This window comes from Maniola hyperantus, chromosome 1 (assembly GCF_902806685.2).
Source record: "Maniola hyperantus chromosome 1, iAphHyp1.2, whole genome shotgun sequence".
Lineage (NCBI taxonomy): Eukaryota > Metazoa > Arthropoda > Insecta > Lepidoptera > Nymphalidae > Maniola > Maniola hyperantus.
In genome coordinates, this window is record NC_048536.1 from 12,273,561 (window position 1) to 12,301,272 (window position 27,712).

Genomic DNA, 27,712 nt, shown 5'->3' on the forward strand with positions numbered 1-27,712 from the left:
TCAAACAAAAAAGAATTTTCCAAATCGGTTCAGGCGTGTTCGAGTAATCGAGGAACATACATAAAAAAAAAGAAAAAGGAAGAAGTCGGTTAAAAATATACATTTAAAGCCTGACCAGAAATATTAAAGACTTGGTCTGGGGGGCGCCACTAGTATATGGTCTATGTAGTCACTAAGTAATGTGAAGTTTATGGTCTTGTTTAAATTAGTTCCACGGGTTTTTCGTAATATGGCGAGGTGTTTTATTTTTTGGTCAGGCTTTAATAACAACAATAAAATTAGTCATTTTCACTTTTCTCTGTATATTTAAATATTCTAGCAGAACCATCCATCGATGTAGATAATATAATATTTTCCTTTGCATTGTAACACAAATCTAGCACTACCGAACAATGTCCGGTCAGCACAAACTTTCGTTCACCAGACTTTGCATCGTACACACGCAGGGAACCATCCATACACCCTACTACTATTTGGTCCTTTATCCAAATAATCTTGCTAACGCCGGGAGACCTACCTCCTTCTTGATAAGATTTGGAGCAGTTGTGGCGAATCATTTTACTCCCTGTATCCCATATCGTTGTAGACCCACAACAACCTCCTGGAAATCGAAAAAAGTGAAAATATTTTCATATTCATTCTATAGACTTACTTGGTAACATTCCATACTTCTTCCTACTAATACTTACTAATTTATAAATGCGAAAGTGTGTCTGTACGTCTGTCTGTTTACCAGTTTTTTACGACCCAACAGTTTTACCGATTTTGATGAAACTCCCTTGTTCCCGCGATTACGTCCGCGTGGACTACACAAATTTCAAATCTCTATTTTGCTCACTCAGGGGTTAAATTTTCAAAAATCCTTTCTTAGCGGATGTTTACGTCATAATACGAGTAGCTATCTGCATTCCAAATTTCAGTCCGATCCGTCCAGTAGTTTAAGCTGTGCGTTGATAGATAAGATCAGTCAGTCAGCTTTTCCTTTTATATATATATTTTTTTAAATTTATTATCAACATACAAAAAACATTAATATTAGGTAGCACGCATTGCAAAAAAACCACAGAGGTTTGAATGCCCACTAATCCTAAAAATTATAATATACCTACCTATAGATTTGGTAAAGAGCTAGCTTACATCCCGGGATCGGACAAAGGCTCCTTTTTATCCCAGAAATTTAAAAAGTTCCGACGGGATTATTAACGGCTCATCCATTTAACCGATTTGTATGAAATTTGGTAGAGGTAACAAACTACCGAAAATTGTACCAGATAACCAGATAACCTGGGTAACCCGTCAATACGAAAGATCTGGTATTTTCTATTTAAGTTGTTAAAATTATTAATAATATCTAGATACTTCAATATTTTTACTATATTTTAACTTTAATTTTAGGATTACATTCAAATCATATTATTTTAATACACTATCTAAAGTCCAAAGAAAAATTATAAAGGAATCGAAAGACGGGAGACTATTTTACTACATATTAAGTATATTCATTTTAACTTTGGCAATCTTTGACTCCATTTCGTCATGCTCATTTGAATTTCAAACGGTTTTGTTTTCTCGGATATCACAGAAAAACTGTAGGTAATGAACGAAAGTAAAATTAGTTACGCACGAAATATGTAAATCTGGAACCGATTTTTCTGATTTTCCTTAGAAGGTTGATGCATTTAATAATTTTTAGGGTTCCGTACCTCAAAAGGAAAAAAAGAACCGTTATAGGATCACTTTGTTGTCTGTCCGTCTGTCGTGTCTGTCAAGAAACCCTATAGGATACTCTCGTTGACCTAGAATCATAAAATTTTGCAGGCAGGTAGGTCTTAGAGCACAAGTAAAGGAAAGTGGTTACTTCACTTTAAAAAAAAATGTGTTCACAAACAAAAAATAATATCAGTACCCTTCTTATAAATGCGAAAGTGTTTGTTTGTTGGTTTGTCCTTCAATCACGTCGCAACGGTGCAACGGATTGACGTGATTTATTGTATGGGCATAGATAAAGACCTGGAGAGTGACATAGGCTACTTTTTATCCCGGAAAATCAAAGAGTTCCCACGGGATTTTCAAAAATCTAATTCAACGCGGACGAAGTCGCCGGCATCAGCTAGTTTTTAATAATTTTCAAAGTAAGATTACTGTACCAAGTGGGTAAGTATCATATGAAAGGACTTTATCTGTACATTCTAAAACAGATTTATATTTATTTTTATGCTAATAATTACTTTTTGATTGATCGTACAAAAAGGTCATCCAGACCGAAGCTATGACTTCTCGAAAATACGACGAAACGCTTCGAGAAAAGGTACGTAGTGCCCTGTCCTTTAGCTTGGCTCGTCTTGGCGGGGGCACTGCCGTGCCCCCTGATACATTATCTGTCAATAATCTGATTGGTCTGCTGACATTTTTCCAAATTAAGCGAAGGCCTAGGGCGCTTGAGTTCGGGAGGCGGCATGGTGCTGGAATGGCGACCTCGCACCGGAAGGCGTAGCGTTTTAAGACCTCTCCGCTAGATGGACGGACGACATCAGAAGAGTTGCAGAGTGCCGCTTAAAACCAACAAAGGACGTGGATTTTACGTATTATGGAAGACCCTCTATTTAATAATCACTGAGAAATAATTTATTTTTGATGTAGTCAAATACCCAATTATTATTACTTACCTATTGCGAAGTATTCCAGCTGTGGGTCTGGGGAAAATGCTATAGTTTCCAAGCCAATGCCTGTCCTCATTTGTTCCACTACCTCACCATTACTTGGTGTTACTAGACACATTGTACCTGTAGTTACAAAAATTACAATTGTTACAAACAGTTAACATCCATAGTTTGTGACATGTTATGATCCATAGTTGAGATGGCAATCGGGGAGGAAATATTGTTTAATTAAAAATCCGACTATACATATAACATAGTCAATACATTTCTAAAGAGGAACTCTGAGGAAGTTCTTGATTTATTATTCCAGACATACATTAGTTGTTAACCCACACAAATATTTAAATTATAACATACATAAACATTCCCATAAAAAGTCGGTAAGCTGAATAGTGGCTTGAGCATTCAATACGGCACTATGGGTGATAGGTGCATGTAGCAAATAAACTAGCTGCATGTGACAAAAATATATCTAAACACAACGTTTCACAAGTTTCACTGTGTGCATTGAACAATTAGGGTGAGATCTATAGAGTGCACTCTGACTTTGCTTCGACTTAAGACAGAGTTAAAACGAGACAGAGCTATCTCTCAAATTAATCTGTCCCGTTTTAATTTAAACTCAAGTCTGAGCAAAGTCAAAGTGCGCTCTATAGATTTCAGCCCTTGTGTTCTAGGCCAAAACAAGTCTTAATTTAATAAGGCTTTTTCCAACATTGTAAAGTTCTGTCCTAGTTATGTAGTTTTTAGTGTTTTGGACTTTTATATCTGTGCCTCCTGTGACAAGTGATACAAGTAAAAATCAACAAAAGGAGAAAAAAAACAATATTAAATTTTTTTTGTTCGAGGTCTAAGTGGGCTAGGTTAAACTTGAGGACCTTTTTTGTAGATATAAAAATTCACTTTCACGATGCATTTCAATTTTTGTGGTAATTATTATAATTTTGAAGTAATTCTGGAAAAACCTGTGAGTTGTAGGTAGGTACTTTCCTTTTTTTTATTTCTAATACATGCTAAAATTACGTGATAAATGATACAAGTAGAGTTAAATTATATTGACCTATAAGTTGTCTTTATGTTAACGGAGATATGTGAATGGTCAAATGAATATAACTCTAATTATTATATTAATATTCACGATAAATATACTGAAAAATAAAATGTGAAAATTAATTTAATCGCACTTATACCACGAAGCACAAAAAATAATGTGTGCAGGATCTAGGTACTTATAGAGGTTACAACTCGAAATATATCTATATTCACAATATTTTTCAAAAATCATACCTACTAGGCACATCACTTTGCACAAAAATTATCTCCGAAACTATAAAATTATTTGCGTAGTTTCTTTTTTAATTGGTAGAGAAACTTTGCGATATTGTTCCATAATAAAAATTGGATTCAAAAGGACCTGACCACCTAAACCGATGGGATTTAGAAACTGTCGGTTATAAATTGATATTGGAGGTAGCTACCAAGTAAAAACTATCGTTGTACTCGAGGACCCAACTCCTCAACCCTGATGCTGTATGGAATTGCAGTCCTAAATCATGGTGATTTAAGAAGCTGGCCTACTAAGTCGGTTAGGATAAGGAACGACTAAACCGTCGCGTCGTCGCGATGCCGCTTGCTTCCAAATCCTACTAGCATTCCTATTTGCATTGGGTTTTGAAATCGGTATGTTACTTGGCAGCGGGACAGGAGTGGAGAAGGCGGGTAGAGATTAAGAGAGGCGCGAGGGGTGACGTGATTATTTTGCATGGATATAGTCAAAGACCGAAGACTAGAGAGTGACGTAGGCTACTTTTATACCGGAAAACAAGTTTCCTCTGGATTTTTAAAAACCTAAATCCACGCGGACGAAGTCGCGGGCATCAGCTAGTTATCAATATTATTTTGACCCAGACTACAACTCATGCAGACTTGAGGTCTCGTAGCAACTGGCTCATAACTTGAAATATTGATAATTCAAAATCGTCATATTAATCGTGATATGTACCATGTTAATGTGTATATTATGTTGTTAAAATAAATAGTTAAAAACATTACCATCTGCTGATATGGATGCTAAAAGACTGTTTTCTGGATGTATATCAATATCATAAATCCAAATGTCATGTGTTCCAGGAGGTATGTGGTGTAGAACTGTTCCGGTTTTAAGATGCCAGATTTTTAGTGATCCATCCCTATAACCTGATGCAAGCCGCACTCCATCATGGAACACCTGAGAAACAAAATAATAATAATCATTGAGCTTTTTATTTACATCATTACATTTCCTTAACAGTAGGTACCGAGGTATATATTTACAAACTTCATGTGGTTAGTTTTTTATTAGTTGTTTTAGTAAATAGATAAAAAGTTGTTAATAACTAAGTTGAACATATGTATGATATAAGATAACGACTGAATAGTGAAAGATCATTTAATTTTGAAAGTCACCCAAAGCAAAGTGTCCACTAGCAGAAGTCAGCTTTCATTGTCAATTTTCTAGAAACTGTAACTTTTCGGAGTTAAGTGTGTTTTAAGCAATTTAAATATCACTTGCTTAATGGGAAAGGAAAACATCATGAGGAAATCTGCATGCCTGAGAGTTTCCCCATAATGTTCTGAAGTCTGCCAATCCGCACTAGGCCAGTGTGAAAGACTGTGGCCTAAACCCTGCTTATTCTAAGTGGAGACCACTGCTAAGTATTAGGCCGGCAATAGGTTGACCATGGTAATCCATTATCATGATCAACCCAATGCCGGCCTAATACTGAGCACAGGTTCTTAGCAACAAAGCTAAAACATCACAATAATAATTTGTTCCCCTTATGAACTTTTTAGTTAAAGTGTAATTTATATACCTTCCCACAATCAGTCCTTACAGTGTGGCCTTTCAATACTTTAGCCTCACCGGAAGGTATTTTAAAGACATATATGTCTCCAGTCATTGTACCACATATAAGTACTCTAGAGCCAAAGTGCCAGAGAGCCCAGTTGAGGTCATCTGCTTCATACTCAAATGCAATGGGCCAAGGTGCTTGAGGGTTGTTATACAAACTGCATTTCCATACTTTAATGACCCCTGACCTATCAACAGTTGCTAAATATGCGCCATCAAAGCTAAAACCAACGTAAAGTACGAAGTTTTTATGGCCAGTGCAGCTCATTATGGTCTGCCCGTTTTCAGTTGACCACACATAAGCTTTGTTATCTTTGCCGCCTGTCACTGCAAGTTTTCCACTAGGGTAAAAGTCACAGCAGAACACTGAGCCATTGTGCTTATCGAACACCAGTGCGGCGAGATCCTCTGGCTTCTCTTTTTCTTCCTCTTCTTCCTCTTGGTCATAAACTTCTTCATCAGTAAAATCCACTTCCTCAATTTCCTCGAAAATTATCCCGTCATCCTCCATGCCTTTTATTTTGTCACCATTAATGTATGAAGGCGGTGTGTTCATGTGGCGTTCTATCATTTTTCTCACGTTGTTACCTGCGGCCTACCTCTCTATTCGTAGCTATTACTTATAATTTTGTATAATAATTGTACACTCAGTACTTGCAACCACCAAACAACGAGCGTTAGTAATAGGGCCGATTTTATTGAATTAAAAAGCACTTTCAATAAACCTTATAAGGTTATTTTAACCAATGTATTTAATTTTTCGAGAAAGTTGGAAACACACGATGCATAGTTATCTACTGATTACCTATCTACTAATAGTAGATAGGTTATCTTAGTTAGGTTTATGAAAAACAAACACGTCATTAGTAGACTATTAATGACGTGTTTGTTTTTCATAGAATCTCACTACTCATACATAAATAACAATAACAAAACAACAAACCAGCAATAACAAAAACAATAAATCTTTAAGAGCTCGACTGTACGTGGACAGTAACAAGCACGTGTGAGTACCTGTATTGGATATAACTACACACTGACGCTACGACGCGGATGGGAAGGGCGACTGCGCGTGACAGAGAGCGCGCGCGGTGGTATGCCCCGCCGCCTCGTCCTGCTACGTCCCGCTGATACCTTATTTTGTGTTCTGCCGCAGAACTTCTGCGCATCCGCTCGCGCCAAGCTCTGAGCCGCCATAAAGTTTGGTGGTTTGAATCGAACTATAAGATACGATTTATAAGTATAACTAGCTGATGCCCGCGACTTCGTTCGCGTGGATTTAGGTTTTGAAAATCCCCTGGGAACTCTTTCATTTTCCGGAATAAAAAGTAGCCTATGTCACTCTCCTATGTATATCCATGCCAAAAATCACGTTAATCCGTTGCGACGTGATTGAAGGACCAACCAACAAACCAATAAACCAACAAACAAACACACTTTGGCATTTATAATAAGGGCACTGATATAGCAGATCACAATAATTATACTTTAGTACCTTGGTAGATGAAGGGTACCGGTATTCAATACCTATGGTTTGTGAAATAGTTTCACTGGAATTAGGGCTAGGACATTTTAATAGTATTAAAGCAAAACAGTCAGCTATAGTTGAATACAAAGGGCTAAAAATTAAGTACTGCCCTGATTTACCGCTTATTATTATTATTTATTTTAAATTTAATTCATCACATCATGTACCAAACCAACAAAAAAAGCGAAAAAGAGAATAGCTGATGTACAAGAAATAGAGGCCAAAAATAAAAAAATTAGGGTAGGTAGGTACCTGCCAAAAAGAAACGAAATCCCACCAAAAATATTTCATGTCAATTTGGTTGCCAAGACTCACAAGTTCATTGTCTACTTTGTTAAAAAGTTATGAGATCTCTAGTAGAGCCAAGCCCCTAGCTGAGCTTCGATTTGTGCTGCCCATGGGACTTATCCCAAGTCAAAGTATATAGCTCTTTAGTGCTCTTGACTGTATCACATAAATAACAAATAACTGTACTTATGAGCACTGATTCTACAAACCCTACGTCGTGGTTAAAAAAGTATGGCTTGGCCGTTTAATGTTCGTGAAACTATTACATGACATAATATATTTTAAGTTCATAAGGAATTATTTGTGCGACAATCACGAAATTGTATTGTGGGGCCATTTCGTGATTGTCGCACAAACTATTCTTATATAATATATACATATAAAATATACTTTGACTTGGGACAAGTCCCATGGGTAGCACAAATCGAAGCTCAGCTAGGGGCTTGGCTCTACTAGAGATCTCATAACTTTTAACAAAGAAGGCATTATGAACTTGTGAGTCTTGGCAACCAAATTTACATGAAATGTTTTGGTGGGATAAGTATTGTCCATAAAATATACATTTAAAGCCTGACCAGAAATATAAAAGACTTGGTCTGGGGGCGCCACTAGTATATGGTCTATGGTCACTAAGTATTGTGAAATTTATGGTCTTGTTTAAATTAGTTCCACGGGTTTTCCATAATCGAGGTGTTTCATTTTATGGTCAGGCTTTTATAACAACAATAATTAGTTATTTTCACTTTTCTTTGTATACTTAAATATTCTAGCAGAACCATCGTTCGATGTTGATAATATAATGTTTTCTTTTGCATTGTAACACAAATCTAACACTTGTGACCAATGTCCGGTCAGCACAAACTTTCGTTCACCAGACTTTGCATCGTATACACGCAGGGAACCATCCAAACACCCTGCAACTATTTGGTCCTTTATCCAAATGATCTTGGTCACGCCGGAAGAACTATCTTCATCAGATTTGGCGCAGTGGTGGCGAATCATTTTTCTTCCTGTATCCCATATCGTTGTAGATCCATTCAATGCTCCTAGAAATCGAAAAAAGTGAAAATATTTTCATATTAATTCTATAGATTTAGAATCTATAGATTAATATACATTAGTAATCCATACTAGGCAGAGGTAATATTCCATACTTCTTCCATCCATATCCATACTAATACCATACCATCTATCTATTTGATTTTTTAACAGACTTCAAAAAAAGGAGGAGGTTCTCAATTCGTCGGAATCTTTTTATTTTTTAATTTTTTATGAATGTTCCTCGATTACTCAAAGACGCCTGGACCGATTTTGAAAACTCTTTTTTTGTTTGAAAGGGTATACTTTAAAGTTGGTCCCATTTAAATTTGGTGAAGATCTGATGAACATCTTCGAAGATAGATAATGGAACTCCTCATCGGATAAGAGTAAATTGCTCGCGATCAGTGTAATAGCTTAGTAAACAGTAGATACTAAAAATTGTGAAATAAATTTTTTTTACACAAAAAAAAAACCGACTTTGATACACAAACACTAAAAATTGAAAAATAATTTAATTTATTACCGAATATATTATGTATACAAGAGTTATTATAGTTCCATAATTATATTTTTTGGGGTCGGTGCCATTGTGGAGTCTCATAAAAATATGAAGTCTAGATGATTCGCGCAGCTAAAGCTAATAATTGGCACCGGCACCAAAACTTATTATTATGGAACTATATTAACTCTTGTATACATAATGTATTCGGTAATAAATTAAATTATTTTTCAATTTTTAGTGTTTGTGTATACGAAGTCGGTTTTTATTTTTTGTATTTTTTTTTAAATTATCTACACTGTAGAGAGCGAAAGAAATAGTGCGTAATTATGTAGTTCTAATTGTTACTTACCTAATGCGAAGTATCCTAGCTGTGGGTCTGGAGAAAAGGCTATAGTTTCAAGGTCAAACTCTGTCTTCATTTGTTCAACTACTTTACCATTACTGGGTGTTATTAGACCAATTTTACCTGTAGTTTAAAAAATTACAATTGTTACAAACACTTTAACATCTATTTTAATGTATAAAACGGGTACATACCATGATTAATTTTTGTTTTTATTTGTCGATATTTCAACCCAATTGCACGGGTCGTCTCGTCGTGACCACGACTGTGCAATTAAGTTAAAATATCGACAAATAAAAACAAAAATTAATCATGGTATGTACCCGTTTTATACATTAAAATTTCAATTTCAATTTTCATTTATTGCATTTCCATAAACTACATCATATTATATACGAAGTATTATGGATACCCAGTTTGGGTGTCGCAATTTGGTCCTTAGACCTTAGTAGTGTGTTATTATTTATTTTTATGTTCGTCGTCAAACAAAAATATGTCGTTAAACCACGAAATAAGCTTAAAATCATTAGTTTAACATCTAGTCATATCTATAGTCCGCGACAGGTTAAGATGACAATCGGGGTGCGTCAGTCGCTCTTGCGCGCACGTCAACCACGCTTGCCCGCACCGGGTTGGCGCGGGGGCTGTGCGGGTATTCCCTTCCCGATTGTCATAAAGAGCTGTCACATACTAAAGTTTGTGTCAAACTACATAGTCAATACATTTCTAATGAGGAACTCAAGTTTTTGATTTATTATTCCATACATACATTAGTTGTTAACCCACACAAATATTAAATGAAACATTTCCATAAAAAAGTCAGCAAGCCAGCTAGTGTTGGGTGGAGCATGCAATGCTTCACTATGGGCGATAGGCACATGTACCAAATGAATGCTGGTTGCATCATGATTCAAATTATTCTGTACAACCACATGTCACATGCAACTTGCATGTGGCATGTGGTTGCACAGAATAATTTACCAAGTTACACTGTGTGCTTTGGAAAAGAGGTGTGCCAATGTATTCACATTGGCCTCGCACAACTCTTAATTTAGCATTCTTAATTTAGTAAGGATTATTCCAACATTCTAAAGTTGTCTTAGTCACTTAAGAATAAGTGAGTTTTGTGTAGTTTTCAGTGTTTTAGACTTTCGAAATTATATTATAATGCAAATATCAGGTACATATCGGGTCTGCGACAGGTTGATATAGCAATCGGGGTATGAGGCGGGGGGACGCCCTGCACACCAGCACGTCACCTGGGCTCGGCTGGGCTGCACTGGGTAAGCGAAGCTCGGGTCTGCCATCTCGACCTGTCGCGTACTATACATACCATGAATAATATGGTGATTCTGAGTTATCAATATTTTGACCCAGTTGCAGCCTGGAAACATTTAAGTGTGGCAACCAGCTCAGTGAAGAAGAAGAGGTTGCAGAGTTGTGGTCACATGTCAAGTGGATCAAATATAGATAATTCAAAATCATCATTATAATTAATGAAGTATATTCCCGTTATTTACATTATATGTTGTTATATATTATAATTTTGTATATATATATATATTTCATAAATAAATAAATAAAAATATTACCATCTGCTGATATGGATGCTAAAAGACTGTTTTCTGGATTTACATCAATAGCATTAATCCAAATGTCATGTGTTCCAGGAGGTATGTGGTGTAGAACTGTTCCGGTTTTAAGATCCCAGATTTTTAGTGATCCATCCCTATAACCTGATGCAAGCCGCACTCCATCATGGAACACCTGAAAAACAAAATAATAATTAATTATTGAGCTTTTTATTTCCATCATTACATTTCCTTAACAGTAGGTAGGTATATATTTACAAACTTCATGTGATTAGTTTTTTCTTCATTGTTTAAGTAAATAGATAAAAAGTTAGTAAATGGATGAGAAATAAAATAATGAAATCTTATTTAAGTTAATGATAACATGATATAAGATATGGTTTCCGCACTTAAACGTTTCCGTCTGTTGTGCGTGTTTAACATGATAATCCATCATCATGATCAGCCTAATACTGAGCACAGGTTGTTAGCAACAAAGCTAAAACATCACAATAAAAATTTGTCCCCTTACAAACTTTTTAGAAATTTTTAGTTAATTAATGTGTAATTTATATACCTTCCCACAATCAGTCCTTACAGTGTGGCCTTTCAATACTTTAGCCTCACCGGAAGGTATTTTAAAGACATATATGTCTCCAGTCATTGTACCACATATAAGTACTCTAGAGCCAAAGTGCCAGAGAGCCCAGTTGAGGTCATCTGCTTCATACTCAAATGCAATGGGCCAAGGTGCTTGATGGTTGTCATTCAATCTGCATTTCCAAACTTTAATGATCCCTGACATATCAACAGTTGCTAAATATGCGCCATCAAAGCTAAAACCAACGAAAAATACGGAGTCTTTATGGCCAGTGCAGCTCATTATGGTCCGCCCGTTTTCAGTTGACCACACATAAGCTTTATCATCTTCGCCGCCTGTTACTGCAAGTTTCCCACTAGGGTGAAAGTCACAGCAGAATACTGAGCCATCGTGCTTATCGAACACCAGAGCAGCGAGATCCTCTGGCTTCTCCATTTCTTCATCTTCTTCCTCTTGGTCGTCAACTTCTTCAAATATTTCATCAGTAAAATCCACTTCCTCAATTTCCTCGAAAATTATCCCGTCATCCTCCATGCCCATTATTTCGTCACCATTAATGGATGAAGGCGGTGTGTTCTCCTGGCGTTCTATCATTTTTCTCACGTTGTTACCTGCGGCCTGCCTCTCTATTACTTATAATTTTGTATAATACTTGTAGACTCAGTACTTGCAACTACCAAACAACGAGCGTTTATATAAATAGTGCCGATTTTATTAAATTAAAATGCACTTTTAATAAACTTCATTAAAAGGTTATTTTAACAATATTTTAACTTTCGAGAAAGTTGTTGGAAAGCATTGGAATTGGAAACACATGTTTTTGATGGTTTTTCATAAAATGTCATTATCATGCTTAGTGTCAGTGATCTGTGATCCTTTTTTTTAACTGGTTTTACGGCTCTGGGTCCTAACCTTTTTGAGCCTTAATCTGTGATTCTGTCAGAAAAAAACCTCAAATCACAGCTCAAATGCACGGAACCGTTAGGTACGGAACGAACTAGAGTCTAGATCTAAAGCTGGTCATACACTATCACCGGTCATATTTGCAGCGGACTTGAAACGGTGTTCAGTAAACTTGACTGTATGTATATAGCTATCAATTTAGTAAAAGTTTCAAGTCAGCTGTAAACTTGACGATTTATACATTGTGTTTGGCCAGAAGGATGTTAGGCTCGCAACAAATGACTAGACATCATCCAGCTAGTCAAAACGTAGTGATACATACACGATCAAGTTTACAGTCAAGTTTGCAGCTGATTCGAAGCGGCGGCGGTGTCCAATAAACTGATAGATAAACATTTTCATGTTTACCGAACGCTACCTACCTGCTGCAAGTCCGTGGCAAACATGATGCTTGATCGCTATGGCCAGCATTCACAGCATTTAGACCATGCCACTGCTGTTGACATTTGACAGTGACACTCAAAATTAAGATTAAGGTTATTGTCTTTTACTTTTATTTCTGGTCGGTGGTTATTGTTTTGTACTGAGATGAATATGGTTTTGTAACTCTGTGGATAATTTTCAATTTTATTTATTAAGCCAGGGCCGTAAGCCCGTAAAAAAAAATTAAAAAAAAAAAAAAAAAAATATTTATTAAAGTGTTCTGTTCTATCTGTGTGTTCTATTTCTGTTTGGTAAAAGGAAGAAATATTTATAGTCTTTTATTTCAATTTTTATGTAATTACACTAAACTAAGTATTGCAAAGGTGTTAACTGTTATACCTATCTAATTATTAATAACTATGGCTCTAGCAAATAGAGGTAAAACATTTTAAATCCTAGAATAATATTATTCTTTCTATTCGTGATGTGAAAGGATTTAATATAGTTTATTAAATATTTTTTCTAGCTTTATTGCAGACAACTGCTCCGTTACTATTAAGTAGACGATTTCGTGGGAAAATTAACGTGCAGAAACCTCGCAAGCCTCACTTTGGAAGGCAAATTTTAATCGATATCTCAAAACCATATTTTGGTCCACCTAAGTCAATGTTGCCCGAAATTATGACATGTGAGAAAGTCAAAGATACGATGGCAAAGAAGGAGATAGACAATCCTTTTGAAAGAATCTTGGCCAATGAATGTCTCAATTGGTTCAACACCTCGAAAATGGTTGTATTTTTACATGTTAACTCTATAAGTATGGAGGATAAAACTCCAATCTTTGCAGCGTTAAAGAAAAACAACATGCATCTAAGAACATACGGAAAAAAAATTGTCAGCATGGCTACTAAAGGAACTCGTTATGATGCTGTCAATCAACTCTTTACATCACACCAAAACATTATATTTGGTCAGCCAGAAAATGCTGCAAAGATGTTTAAAATTCTTAAGAAAACACCACAGTTGATAGTCATGGGTTAGTACAGCATTTACTTATGTAAAAGATCATCAACCTACATAATTATTTATTAAATTAAACTACTAAAAACTAGACGATGTCTGCAACTTTGACTGCATAGATTTAGGGGTTTTAAAAAGCCTGTGGAAACTTTGAGTTCTCAGATAAAAATGTTCTATGCTCTAGCATGCAAGCTACTTCTGCACCAAGTAGATGATGCCCATGATTTCATTCACACAGACGTATTATGTTTTTCAAGAGTCTTGTGGGAACTCTTTGATTTTCTGAGACAAAAATAGCCTATCTATTCCTTGGGAATGCAAGCTGTACTAAATTTTTTCAAAATTTTTTATACTGCAGAAGCAAGCAATTTATATAAGCAATTTATTTATTTATTTAAGGTTTTTGTTAATCTATACTTTACTAGCTTATTCCTGCGCCTTCGTCCGCATGGACTACACATTCAAACCCCTATTTATACCTTAGGGATAGAATTTTCAAAAATCCTTTCCTAGCGGATGCCTATGTCATAATAGCTATCTGCATGTCAAATTTCAGCCAAATCCATCCAATAGTTTCAGCTGTAGGTTGATAGATCAGTCAGTCACCTTTTCCTTCATATTTAGTTTTACCCTTTTATATATTTAGTTTTTGAAACTAATAATAGTTTTCTGTTTCAGCTGGCATCATTCAAGACAAGTTACTATCTAAAAATGATTTGGTTGAGTTCAGCAAACTCCCAAGTCTGGATGTGGCTCGGAGTCAACTTTGTTCTATTCTCCAAAGTGCAGGCTCCTGTCTTGTGGGACAACTCAATCAAAACCAACAGATGCTTGTGTCATGTATAGAGAAACATATAGAAATACAAAGCAATCCAACTCCAGAGGATTACACAACATATATAAAAGTAGAGAGTTAAGACATGTAGATTGTAATATTGATGTATTTAGGGCTATTATGAGAAATATACATTTTAATGTTAGATTTTTTCCTAGTTAAAACAGTATTGACCCATTCTTTATTATAGTACCCATCAATTATATTTTTTTGTCAACTTTAGTGCAGCTAATATCCCTAGCAACTATCTTAAGTACTTACAATATATAACAAAGAGATCAATCTATTGTAAGTACATACAGTAGTTGCTAGAGTTAATTATTTTGGTGGTAGGATTCTAGCAACTATTGTAAGTACTTACAATACATAACAAAGAGATCAATACTATTGTAAGTACTTACAAGTATTTACCATTTATAATAGAGATATTTTGCACTGATTTGGGAAACAATTCTTCAAAAAAATCAACCTAACACTTTTCTCTAAATTAACTTCTATTTCGTAGGTATTTAGAATGATATTTCGGCTTTGTTGAGTGTTGTCTCTGTAACTCATACCTATATGACGTTTTGTCGGTCTCAACGACAGGGACAACGCTCTACGAATTTGCTATCTCCTAAAGGTCGATGTACATTACTTTCGGCCGCGTACTGTATATTGTTGTCATTTTTATATCATACTAGCTGATGCCCGCGACTTAGTCCGCGTGGATTTAGGTTTTTAAAAATCCCGTGGGAACTCTTTGATTTTTCGGGACAAAAAGTAGCCTATGTCACTCTCCAGATCTTTATCTATATCCATGCAAAAAGTCACTTGAATCCGTTGCACCGTTGCGACGTGATTGAAGGAAAAACCAACAAACAAACACACTCACATTTATAATAAGGGTAGCTACTGATACTAAGATTCTTACTATTTTTATTTCATAGAAGTTGACAAAGTAGCAGGTAAAACAAAATCCTTTTCAGGTAAGCTTGTTTCTTTCTCTGTCCTTTACCAAAAGTGTAGATCATGGTCGAACAAACCTTCGTATCTACATCTACCTTATGTTTGTTTTTATTGTTCAGTAGTATGTTTCGGAACCTATGACTACACTGCTGGAAGTGCTGGATCCATTTTGTGTTCAAAGTGTTTGATGAATTGATGAAGTGTTGTTTGAATTGGAGTGCAAACTGAAATACGCTGGATGAGTCATGAAAAGTGTTGGAAGTACGTTTATTATTCTCACTTTTGCTATAGACAAATTGGAAGGAGTTTCTGAGTACATAATATGTAAGTAGTTATAATTCATTTAAAAATAGGCTAGTTGACACTTTTTTTAAGTTGGTCTTAAATGGTTAATATTTGTCCTATTAGATCAAAAAAATTAACACTATATTTTTTTGCGCCCTAAAAACCGTAAAACTTTAATTTAAAAATATATTTTTCTTAGACAGCTGAAAACACTGTCGGCCATGTTTGGCCTATAGATTATCTGTGCTCTGACGTCATCCATTTGTAAACAACAGCATAACCTCCCAAAGTTTAATAAACATGACTTCCATACTAGTTTACATGAAAAATATAGTAAATATCGTTATTGTATCATCCGAGAATGTAAAAACGCATCGATAAAGACCACAGGAAAGTTGTGGATTAGAGTGCCCAGTGAAATAAATATACGTAACACGCGAAGACTTAAAGGGATCCTATATGACTAACGACTTCAACCCAAATTTATTTTTGCAAAGATCACTTTGTTGTAAGTCTTACTTAATAACTTATTCAATTTATAAAGAGGAAACGATATTTTTTTACGTTTACTATGAGTTTTTAGAAATATATAAAAACTAGCTTATGCTCGTGACTTCGCCCGCGTGGACTTCATAAATTTCAAACCCCCAATAACCCACTCAGGGGTGGAATTTCAAAAAATCTTTTCCTAGTGGATACCTTCTCTTTACCTACAAAGAACACACCCACTAAATTTCATGTATCTAGGACCAGCTGTTTAGATGTTTAGGCTGTGCGTTGATATATAAGTTAGTCAGGACTTTAAATTTTATATATATGGATACTACGTTAAACTAGCGGCACGCTATGATGGCCGGTTTGACGTTTGTCCGCTCATGAAGTTCCGTATTAATTGATAACGACTTTGAAGGAAATAATTGTATTACTTTATTGACGATAGTGATGTGCAGAGATTCATAAATTTTATCGAATGTAGTTTTAGGTTTAGGACTCAAAATTTATTTATTAAATTGATTTCTTAAATGTATACAAGTGTAGAAAAATCAGTTTGCACCATTTAAGGGGTGAATGTACTTGTGAATATGAACAATTTTCACTATGTGGACAAACCTCTGAAATCGCAAAAAAATATCAATAAATTTTTAAAAATGGAATCTAATACGATCGTCACATAGGATCGCTGGCTAGCACAACTACTACCTCCGGCAAACTCGCGTCAATGCTCAATGCAAAACAAAGCAGTTTCGAATTGACGTTGCTTCGAAAAGTATAAACTGTCAGTGCAATGCGATTGTGATATAGTTTTGACCTGGCTTTGGATTTCAAATATTGATACTGCATTACTGTTGACCCTTGCTCGTTAATTTGGACTCTGTTCAAGCCCTTTGTTGTGGATTTCGTCGATATGACCGAACGTACGCAGAGAACTGTTCTAAATAGTCAGACACGTGAGTTCCTAATACGCCTTCGTAACTATTTCGATCGTGAAGCTCAAAATGGAGGGCCAATTTTACCTATAACGTCAGTGGTTGAACGCGTAGCTGATGCGCTTAATATTGGACAACGAACTGTTAGACGGATAACTAAAAAAAAATATGGCGAGACTGGCACAGAAGAAAATAAACTTCACACACCAAAAAAGAGAAAACGAGCAAAACCAGTCGTAGGCATCGATAGCTTTGATGCCGATGCTATCCGAAGACATGTTTACGGCTACTATTTACAGAAGGAGTATCCAACAAGAAAAAAGTTGGTGCATTCACTGAAGGAAGCTGGATTATTCTTCGGTGGGGAAAGTTCTTTAACGAAGATTTTGAAGACCATTGGATTTCGATACAAAAAATGTAACAAACGCAAAATATTGATGGAAAGATTTGATATAGCGATGGCAAGGTATACTTTTTTACGGCAAGTGAAAGAAATCAAAAATTGGCAAAATGTTGTGTTCTTGGATGAAACATGGCTTAATGCTAACCATACTGTAGGCCGTTCTTGGAACGATGACACAGCAGCATCTACTTCCAAAGTTCCTGTAGGAAAAGGATCGCGACTTATAATTTGTCACGCCGGAACCATCAACGGGTTTGTCGAAGGTTCTCTCATGGCTTTTGCGTCAAAAACCACTGGAGACTATCATGAAGACATGAATGGAGAAAAGTTTACTGAATGGTTTACCTCAATGTTGTGTAGCCTCCCTGAACCATCTATTATAATTATGGACAACGCCCCATACCACTCGATGCAAATTGACAAGCCACCTGCCCAATCCCAAAAGAAAGCTGATATCGTCGCATGGCTTCGTAAAAATGGCGTAGATGCAAACATGAATATGTTAAAAGCGGAATTAGTACGTCTTTTAAAAGAAAACAAACCAACCAAGATCCGATACGTCATTGACGAAATAGCATTAGAACATGGGCACAGAGTTATACGGTTACCGCCTTACCATTGTGAGTATAATGCGATTGAGTTGGTGTGGGCTCAAATTAAGGGATATGCTGCAAGACACAATACAGAACCCCATTTACCACAAAAAAAATGCTAAAATTATTAGAAGAAGCTTGTGAACATGTGACTAAAGGAGACTGGGAAAAGGTTGTGAATAGAACTGTTAAATTAATAAGGGAAGATTATGAAAGAGATGTGAAAATAGATAATATTATAGAAAACGAACATATAATTATTAATGTATGTGATGATAGCAGTGACGACAGTGAAAATAGTAGTATGGACGAATCTGATTAATTATGGCCTTTTGTGGCACCTTTTTCGGTATCTTTTGTATTCATATGTTTCTTGTGTGCATATAAAGTATGTATATTCATTTTCGTTCAAATATTCAGTTCGTTCAAATAAATTAAATAAACATATACATTTTTGTTTTATTAAACCTATTTAATCAGGTACAAAAACAAAACTTAATTGTTTTTTGTTCGAGAATAAATTGACATTCCACATCACTATTGTAATGTGTCAAACCGGCCATCATAGCGTGCCGCTAGTGTAGTCCCCGCGTGACATAGGGATGACATTTCTTTGTTTACATATTTAATGACGTCACATCATGGCTGACAGCGTTTTCTGCGTTTCAAATAAAAATAGAAACTGTATTTTTTTAAATTGGATTTATATATCCATCCTGCGTTTTTAATAATTGTTATTGATATATTTCGTTGTCTTAAGCAAAATACTATAATAAATAATCATTTATTGGACGAAATTAGATATGAGTCAAGTAGCCTATTTTTGCTGTATTGCAATAGCTACTGCTTCTTTTGAAAAATTTCACGTTGTTAGCTTTGAAGTCTCGTAAGGCATGGCTCGCAATGTTTAGGTACCTATATAAGTCCCGCAAATTGCTATTGTGCTGGAACCATGTCTCATTAACATCGAAATGACGTCATTTTGACGTCAGCCGAAATAAAAATATACCATCGCGGCTCGAAACTTCAGTCTAGTGCTGACGTCACTAAAATGGCGGCCCCGCGCACTAGTAATTTGTGGGACTTATATCTACAGTGTGTGCAAAACAAGTCCAACTTGAAGTTGCAACATTTGCGCAAATCATATATTAAGGATGAAATACCTATACAAGCCAGGTCAATACGTACATAGTCATACGCCTCGTGTCCAGATTGTACTTCTTTTGTGCGTACTATACCCTCCTAATCGCGCTGAAGTGTCATCGCTCAGCTCGTAAGTGCTCGTCACGTTATGCGAAAGCATAGTGCATAGTTAAAGCACATTCATGTGAGGTGCGCGCCTGATATCAGGTCCTTACGTTGCGTTGCAGTTACGATATCTTCAGTAAAGTTCTTATAAGATCTTGAACCTGCGAATGATTTATGCATAGATCTGTTTGGTGGGCGTTTTTAAGACGGCGCGGAGTCTCCCGTCGCGTATTAACAGTCTATCTTTAGTTTCGCGTGTAGGTAAGAATAATACCATAATGCCCCTGCGTATCCTCCCCATGACTGTCGTCCAGATTCTAGAAGACTTTTTACACGATACCAATGTTTACTTCCAGTTTTCGCACTGAAAATTAGAATAATCAAACTCAAACTCAAATTATTTATTCAGAATCTGTAAAATTTTACGCTTCCTGATTGTCATAAATGTTTATTTGTAAGATGATATGATATTATAGTGGTGATAATTAATACGTAGGTACTTAAAATTAAAGCTACGAGGGTTTCAAACTCGCCCAGGTCTGAGAAGCCCACAACAAACAATCCTATTCTTTGAATAAGTTAAAAACCATTTTTTTTAAATACGATTTTAATATTTATAATTACATTAATATTAAGTATTCTTGTATTTCAAAAACACAATCTTTGGTAGGTATTTGGTACGACTAAATACAAATTCATAAGTATAATAAAGAGATCAATACTATCATTAAATATTAAATTATTGGACTTTAAACATAAGAGTACAAAAACAGTTTTGAGCAAGGTGTTACTAACCTCAATGCGTTATTTTATTACTAAGAAGGTAACTCTTCGTTAGTTCTGGAATTTCAAAAGAATATTTGGGAAACGAAAGATATTACACCCATTGTTTGACTTAACACAAGGAAATTAGGCAGAACTCTTTTAGGGCAAAATACAAAACGAAAAACTACGGTGCAGTAAGACGGCTGGTAGCTGTTGCGAGCGCCGTGAGCGCTACAGCCGCTTCTACTTCATCTCTATCGTGCCTTATTGCATTAAATCCTGTGCGTTGTATTTTAATTTCTTGCTTTCGTCGTCTTCCTTCCGCCCACCAGGAGTAATTAGCTTCACTTGGCTGAAATCGAGCTGCACTTTCCAGCCATTTGCTTAAAAGTACAGGGCTAGTAATGGTATTGCTGTTGCAGTTGGCCTTGTCACATGGTTCTATTTCATTGGAATTGTTGTTGAAATTCTCATATTTGTCTTGTGATGTAGAAGATCCATCCATATCGTCCTGCTTGTAAATGACCGCTGAGTCTAGACTCTGTTCAAATCTTTCTTCTGGGTCTAGGAGTTCGGTTTCAGGGCTGGTAAGTTCTGGCTCACTCCAGATGCTGTCGTCGGAGCAAATGCTAAATTGTTCCACATTTCCATGGGCTCGATCATTATACGTACGTATAAGATGTCCCCATGTCAGCTGGTTTCGATCAGCGTTAACATTTTTTAATTTTCGACGCCAGTTAGCAAACCAGTTGCATATCTAAAATAAAATGCACAAAATTAATCTCTATGTAGGCAGGTACTTAATTTTTTAGAAATCTAACATCAGTGTCGTGGTCATTGAAATCGGAGACGTTTTTAAATGTAGATATTAAAATAAGACGTTTACTGTCGTTAGGTAAAACAAAGCAGAACTGTGTTTAACCAAGCAGTGACAAAAATAGTGCCTATTTATGTACAAATAGCAAGTCTTGGCATTATTCCAATTAGGTTGACTATAGGTACGATTGTGTTACTACGTGTAAAGAGACAATTAGAAAAAGTTATTGGATTGTTTAAATTATAAAATATTGGTAATTTATTCTTACTTGTATGTACGTGAGCCCTGTTTCACGGGACAGGAGCTTTTTTTCTTCGCGGTTTGGATAAGGATTTTCTCTTCGTCGCACGAGCCAGTCTTTCAAATAGCGTTTTATTTCTGGAGTGAACAGCCTCTTCTGCGGTCGCTGGCCGGCTACTAAACATCTCCTGAAAATTGTTAATATTAAGTTTTATCCACATAACATGACAAGAAACATTGTTTTCATTTTTGTTTCTATAATGATCAAAAACACGATGTTTGGTTATTTCACTGCGACAAAAGAATGTCAATGTTCCTTGATTTGAAAGTGACGCACAAAGACATTATCAACTGAAAACTGAAAGTTGTGACTCATTTCCACTAACCTTGTGTACCGTCTGTTCCTCACAGGTCTCATAGATTTTCCATTGTCCACCTTTGAATCATCCATTTTGTCCACTTTTGCCTCACTGGGGCTTTGGATTAGTGTCATCGGAATACACTTCTTTTGAGTGACCTTCGATATTAAACTGTCACGGAAACTTGTATATTCCAAAACGTGTGCTTTAGTAGAGCACGTGCGAAGGGCACCGCAGCTTGCGACACTACTCGGGCATCGAAACTTTGACGCTGCGGGGGATGCTTGTTAATCTATTAAAAAATAAGGACATCATGACATAAATAGATTGTCTTTCAAACAGGGAATAGAATACTATCCGATTACTTCGAACGTGTGAGGAGCGTATTGCTGGTATTCAATCTATGCGTTGATGTAACCGAAACATGACGACCACATTCCGTCGTGCACTTCTAGATGTTATTATCTCCTGACGATTGTAGCACTGTTAAATTTGTATTATGATATACTCGAATTTGTACATAGGAGCTATACTTGTGTTTGAGGCGGCTCGGATTTGAATTTGTATTCAGTAATCTACATAAAAAACAAAAAACATGCTAACTATTACGTGTACGGTCGAGGTCATTGTTCCTTTTTCAAAGAAACAATTAACCACTCGTTAGTTTCATGTAAAATTGCAGTTCTAAGATATGAGTCTAACGATCGATTTAAAGGTTTCCATTTGTTTTACATATGTTAGGAAAATAATGTAACATACCTGTATGCGAGTGCGGGAAAGCTCGTGGGCAGTGTGAAAATGGCGGCGGGCGAACGTGCGACGCCAGCGCCGCGGCTTGCGCGCACCGCCCTGCTGCAAATTCATGTTATTTCAGGACGTCTCCCGCGACGTCTTCAAACTTGATTTCAAGTGTTGTCGCTATAAAAACAACATAAATTTTTGATGTCAAATAATTATTTGTTGATTAAACTGTTACCACCAGCTAGTCGTTAGATAATAGTTAATTAATCTTTAAAACTATCATGAGTTTAGCCGCATAGTAAGTAAGTATGTAGAATTGTTCTTCCATGTATAATTAATTGCATTTTTTCCAATGGATACATTTCTTCTTAGATAAACATTAACCAGGTTAAAAAAACAATTGATTTAACATCTACCTTATCAAGGTTGATATTCAACTACTGTTCCAAGAAAACTCCCGCTATCAGGTATGTGATTAATGAAAGGGGTTGCTTGCCTCTCTCTCTCAGCAATGAGGATTACGACATACGTTTTTCAATATCCGTTTCCTGTTGGTGTCCATTTGCCCTTTTGCAAGAGCCTTCCCCAACCCTTTCCGTACATATTTTTCACTATGGCTTTGCTTACTTGTCTAGGTTTAGCTTAGCGTAGTGATTTCTATTTTCATCATCCGATGTAACTATGTCGTCTTTTTCTGTAGGTATATGCCTATATCAAGGTTACCAAAGCATAACCAGTTTAATCCGCATCTTTTCCCTTATCATTGATCTGCCCATTTTCACTAAAAGTGCTACTTACTTTATTTTAGTTTTCTTGATATGTATTCGGTAATCAATTTTATTATTGCAAATATTTTGCTGTCGGTGCATTTAAATGCGTCAGCAAAAATACTTAGTAGAGGTACAGCTTACCTATAGAGTAGCTAAGTTGTAAATGACGCAACAAGTTCCTTCAGTGACATCATAATTTAATTGTATTCGTGTACTATGGTGATAGAGCTCGTAAATCGAATCGTTATAAAAAAATATATTTTGAAATAATTATTTTTCATAATGTTATATCTATAAAAGGAAAAGATGATATAACTGACTGATCTATCAACGCAGAGCTCAGTAAAGTACATCGACCTTTATAAGGAAATAGCTAATTTGTAGAGCACTGTCTTTGTCGTTGAGACCGACAACACGTCATATAGGTATGAGTGACAGAGACAACGCTCTACAAAGCCGAAATGTCATTCTAAAGGCCGATGTACATTACTTTTGGCGGCGTACTGTACCTAGACCTATATTATTTAGTCATAAAAGGTTCGTCGACTGTGTTCTAAGACCTAAACGACCGTTTCTACTACAAGGCCGAGTTTGAGGCTCTGAACAAAAATATGTACCTAGTAACAATCTATAATATATTATATAACATACCTACGTATGTAGTTATCGTGCACTGTGTCATGAAAAATATCATCAAACTTAGATATTTTTCTAAGATGAAAACGATCTCTCCGTAAAGTCCCCTATCGGCTTATCCTCATCAATGGTGTGTCAACTGCCGGCTGAATTCATTTGTTGGATCTCGTTCCTCTCTTTCATTCATCGGAAGTTTTCTGCTTGCCATCCTTTTCTCTACTTGTAGCGCGGTGGCCACAACCGGGGTGCTCCGTACCGTAATCACATTCATGAGAATCGCAAGCCCCACAATTTACACATGCGCCGAGTCGACCGCTCGCGTTTCACGCGTCACAAATATTCGTAGTTTGACGTCAAATCCTCGTGTCTAGTTTCGGGGATCGTAAAAATGTTAACTGAAAGTGAGTCAGGCTTATAACGAACGTACAAGAATAAGAAGCTTTCGTATTGCACTGTAGCTTTACACGAATCTCAAAGCCACGTGAGTTTTATTATCAGTGTTTGTGATTGATTTTTGCGGCATGGGTGAAGAAACTCAAGCCGGCGATGGAAAAGTTACGCTAAAACGTAAAATTACACTGTTTAATGGTGTCGGAATAATTATAGGGACGATTATTGGCTCTGGAATTTTTATATCTCCGACTGGAGTTTTCCGTGAGACGAAGTGAGTATTATGAGTATTAATTAGTAAAGTCAACAGTTCCCGCTTTCATCTCAGTATTTCTTTTTTTTGTTACTAATATAAGTTTTATTCTTTTAAATTATCTTTCTATTCCCTTAGTTAAGTCTACAAGTTACTATGCTTGGTAGGTACCTACCTACAGATTGCAGATAAGATAAGATCTTATGAATTTGATCGTACCTGAGGCCTTCCGGGTTTTTTGATTCAACTTTTTACCGTTGCCCGTTTACGGTTTAACTGTTGAGACTTGATTTGAATTTTAGAGTTACACGTCATTTAATGGGATCTGAAATCTAAATATTCCCAACCAAGGTACTCGTTTTTAGGGTTCCGTACTCAAAGGGCAAAACGGACTGTTGATGTCACTGCTGTCGGTCTGTCTGTCTGCCCGCGTGTCACGGGTCCTAAGCTCGTTGATGAAATGAATTACAAACCTGAAATTTTGCTATTTGGTGTAGAATGTTGAACCAAAATCGAATGTTGAATAATTATTAAATATTCAACAAAATTCTTTTTCAGGAGTGCTTCCGTATACTAAAATGGAGCCGATGTTTTTGGGGTTCCGTACCTCAAAAGGAAAAATGGAACCCATATACCTAGGATCACTTTGTTTTTTCTTACTTTAGCATGTGGGGTAGGATCATTGTCTAGAGCTTAGATACTTCTAGAGTAGAGTAGAGTAGAGTACCTAGGTACCTACTTTTCTTTTCAGTATTTTTATCTTATCAAGTGGTGAATTTTGAAAAAAAAATCATCCTACATGAGAAATAAAGATCAAAAAAAATTTTTTTTTTCTGGAATGGAACCTCGTTGAATTATTCAGTAATTTAAAATCTTCATTAGGTTTCTTTTACAGTTTTTGGAAAATAACTACAGTTTACGAAAAAATAAAAAATGCTAGAAAAAAATTTGAATAAATATTAAAAGTAAATAAAAATAAATCCGACTACCTACGTAGAACTCTATAAAACTTAAACTTTAGTGCTTATGAGTGTCGTAGGGTCGTAAATTTTTATTAATCAATAGTTTTTAGTCAGCTGAGGTAGGTAGGTACCTAGGTACTCTTTAGCACTATAGTTTTTAAGTTTTGTAGGCTTCTGCGTAGTCGGATTTCTTTTCATTTAAAATAACTGTTTTTTTAAAAGATTTTATACATTCCAAGAATATACCTATTACCTAGGTGTTTGTTTAGGGTTTTTCATTTTTTAAACTTTTCAAACGTTTCACTGTCACTCGTATTATAAAACTATAGGTAGGTACTAATTATGTTTTCGAAAATAATATAGCTACATTTGGCCATTGGACAATTAGGTAAAATAAAACTAGTTTTTGAGCTCTTCAAAAGGTCGTTTCCAATTTTGATATTTTTGTGTAGATTTTTTTTTGAAAAATAAACTGGTTTGAATGATTTAAAAAGAGACCTGTTTGAATGACCTTTTCTCGTACACCTACATTAGTGTATTATAATATAAAATAATGGTTTCAGCCGGATCAGATACATAATTATATTATGAGTTATGACAAAAAAGCTTTCTTAACTATGGCGCTTTTGACCTATCGGCTATCAGTCAATTCTAATCATCATGATCAACCCATCGCCGGCTCACTATAGAGCACGGGCCTCCTCTCAGAGTGAGAAGGGTTTTGGCCATAGTCTACCACGCTGGCCATGTGCGGATTGGTAGACTTTACACACCTTTGACAACATTATGGAGAACTCTCAGGCATGCAGGCTTCCTCACGATGTTTTCCTTCACCGTTAAAGCAAGTGATATTTAATTAATTAAAACGCGCGTACCTAACTCCGAAAAGTTAGAGGTGCGTACCCGGGATCGCACCGGCGATTAGAAGGCGGAGTGAGCGGACGTCCTAACCACTAGGCTATCACAGCTTATTTTACAATTTTTTTTTTATTTTTTTTTATTTTACAAGTTTGAGAAAATGTTTGGCAATTTAACATTGAGTAAAATGATGTATAACGCGTAAAATTTAACTTTTCACGCGCCATTTTAACTTTTTGTGTCAAATTTCATGTCAAAGGCATGATTTTAGTCCTTATTTTAAAGGTGAACCGTACTTTTGACATGACAGTTGACCCATAGAGTTATAATGGCGCGTGAGGAGTCGTTTTGTACGGACTATAAGTAGGTACCTAAATGAACAAAATACTTATGTTGTTTCACTCTGAAGTCTGAATTTAAAGCATGTACAGAGTGCCTAGGTACCTACATTGGTTGTCTAAAATTATTAGTTCCGGAAGTGAGTTCCATGGGCGAGTAGCTTCTACGTAGAAAGATTTTTCATACAAAACAGTGTTACAGTGGGGAATATCAAGAGAATTCAGTAAGAATATATGTAGACAGCAGATACATCCTTGACACAGTTTGGCATTTGAGTCCAAGATAACAATGGTTACAACGCAAATAAAAAAATAAAAAAACAATTTACAAGTTTCTAAACAATTAGGTACAGTCACATGAATATTGTTTTCATGCGGTTTTTATTTGCTTAATTGATTGATTATTATTAATATCTACCAATCATATAATAATAATAATTAATCAATCAGGCAAATGGAAATCTCATGAAATCAATATTCATGTGACAGGAGCTAGTTAATCGTTTATGAATTTTAAAAAGTGGATAAATAAGTACAATACAATAATAATGTACAGGTATACCACTACCTAACCAGTCGTTTTGTTTCCGGCTTTTTTCTAACACTCTCTTCGTAATCCTCAATCAATACTGATGCTCGTGATTCATGACCCATTCCCAATGCCTTAGATGAATTATTCTGGTAATTCATCTAAGGGTGCGCTCCTAGATCCTTCCGCATACGATTAACGTGCTCTCCAAGGTAGGGACCCGGACCTCTAAATTCGGTCACCCATTCAGTTACTTGACTTTGGTTGACGTTGCTCAGCTTGCCCATCCCACTGATGATAATATTTGATGTCGCAACTAGGTTACACGTCCTCCCTCAAATTTATGAGTGCTTAGATACCTATGTAATTATTCTTCTAGGTAATAGTATACTAGATTAAGTAGTAGGTAAATTAAGATTAAATAAAATATTACGTCAAAGGGACCTATATTTTGTATTTATTTCGATTTAGACTAATTACAAGCGTTATGTATATTGTTTGCATTGTTTGCAAAATAAAACAACGATAAAATATATTAGAAATAC

At 35.8% G+C, this 27,712-nt stretch overlaps 5 protein-coding genes across 11 annotated transcripts in view; 2 read left to right on the forward strand and 3 right to left on the reverse strand.

Moving 5' to 3' along the window:
• LOC117996718 (angio-associated migratory cell protein-like) overlaps positions 1 to 6,371 on the reverse strand; it is an 8,980-nt gene extending 2,609 nt beyond the window's left edge. For 2 of the 6 annotated variants that reach the window (XM_069498005.1, XM_069498000.1), the window contains exons 1-5: positions 5,513 to 6,371; positions 4,713 to 4,887; positions 2,667 to 2,783; positions 2,407 to 2,552; positions 518 to 601 (exon numbers count right to left, since the gene is read on the reverse strand). In XM_069498005.1, the coding sequence (XP_069354106.1) occupies positions 554 to 601; positions 2,407 to 2,552; positions 2,667 to 2,783; positions 4,713 to 4,887; positions 5,513 to 6,121 (1,095 nt within the window). In that variant the 5' untranslated portion in view covers positions 6,122 to 6,371 and the 3' untranslated portion in view covers positions 518 to 553. The remainder of the gene's footprint in view (positions 1 to 517; positions 602 to 2,406; positions 2,553 to 2,666; positions 2,784 to 4,712; positions 4,888 to 5,512) is intronic. The other 4 variants (XM_069498010.1, XM_069497992.1, XM_069497995.1 and 1 more) reach the window with 3 other exon arrangements.
• mRpL10 (mitochondrial ribosomal protein L10) overlaps positions 1 to 14,752 on the forward strand; it is a 21,181-nt gene extending 6,429 nt beyond the window's left edge. The window contains exons 2-4 of one of the 2 annotated variants that reach the window (XM_069498018.1): positions 13,078 to 13,188; positions 13,277 to 13,786; positions 14,449 to 14,752. In XM_069498018.1, coding sequence (XP_069354119.1) covers positions 13,170 to 13,188; positions 13,277 to 13,786; positions 14,449 to 14,687 — 768 coding nt within the window. In that variant the 5' untranslated portion in view covers positions 13,078 to 13,169 and the 3' untranslated portion in view covers positions 14,688 to 14,752. Of the gene's footprint in view, positions 1 to 12,909; positions 13,189 to 13,276; positions 13,787 to 14,448 lie in introns of those variants that run through there. The other variant, XM_034970954.2, reaches the window with a different exon arrangement.
• Positions 6,885 to 12,263, reverse strand: LOC117984045 (angio-associated migratory cell protein-like). Its single transcript, XM_034970700.2, has 4 exons — positions 11,401 to 12,263; positions 10,845 to 11,019; positions 9,259 to 9,375; positions 6,885 to 8,412 (listed from the first exon to the last, which is right to left on the reverse strand). The coding sequence occupies exons 1-4, from the start codon at positions 12,016 to 12,018 to the stop codon at positions 8,096 to 8,098; spliced, it is 1,227 nt and encodes a 408-aa protein (XP_034826591.1). The 5' UTR covers positions 12,019 to 12,263; the 3' UTR covers positions 6,885 to 8,095.
• Positions 14,753 to 20,108: 5,356 nt separating the features above from the next.
• On the reverse strand, positions 20,109 to 22,564 carry LOC117984284 (iroquois-class homeodomain protein IRX-2). The gene is made up of 4 exons (XM_034970911.2): positions 22,450 to 22,564; positions 21,718 to 21,982; positions 21,360 to 21,519; positions 20,109 to 21,031 (listed from the first exon to the last, which is right to left on the reverse strand). Exons 2-4 carry the CDS (start codon positions 21,822 to 21,824, stop codon positions 20,459 to 20,461), a joined length of 840 nt encoding a protein of 279 aa, XP_034826802.1. The 5' UTR covers positions 21,825 to 21,982; positions 22,450 to 22,564; the 3' UTR covers positions 20,109 to 20,458.
• A 736-nt stretch (positions 22,565 to 23,300) lies between these two features.
• JhI-21 (Juvenile hormone Inducible-21) overlaps positions 23,301 to 27,712 on the forward strand; it is a 29,229-nt gene continuing 24,817 nt past the window's right edge. Inside the window, exon 1 of the mRNA XM_034970593.2 lies at positions 23,301 to 24,501. Within this exon, the coding sequence (XP_034826484.1) occupies positions 24,359 to 24,501 (143 nt within the window). The 5' untranslated portion in view covers positions 23,301 to 24,358. The remainder of the gene's footprint in view (positions 24,502 to 27,712) is intronic.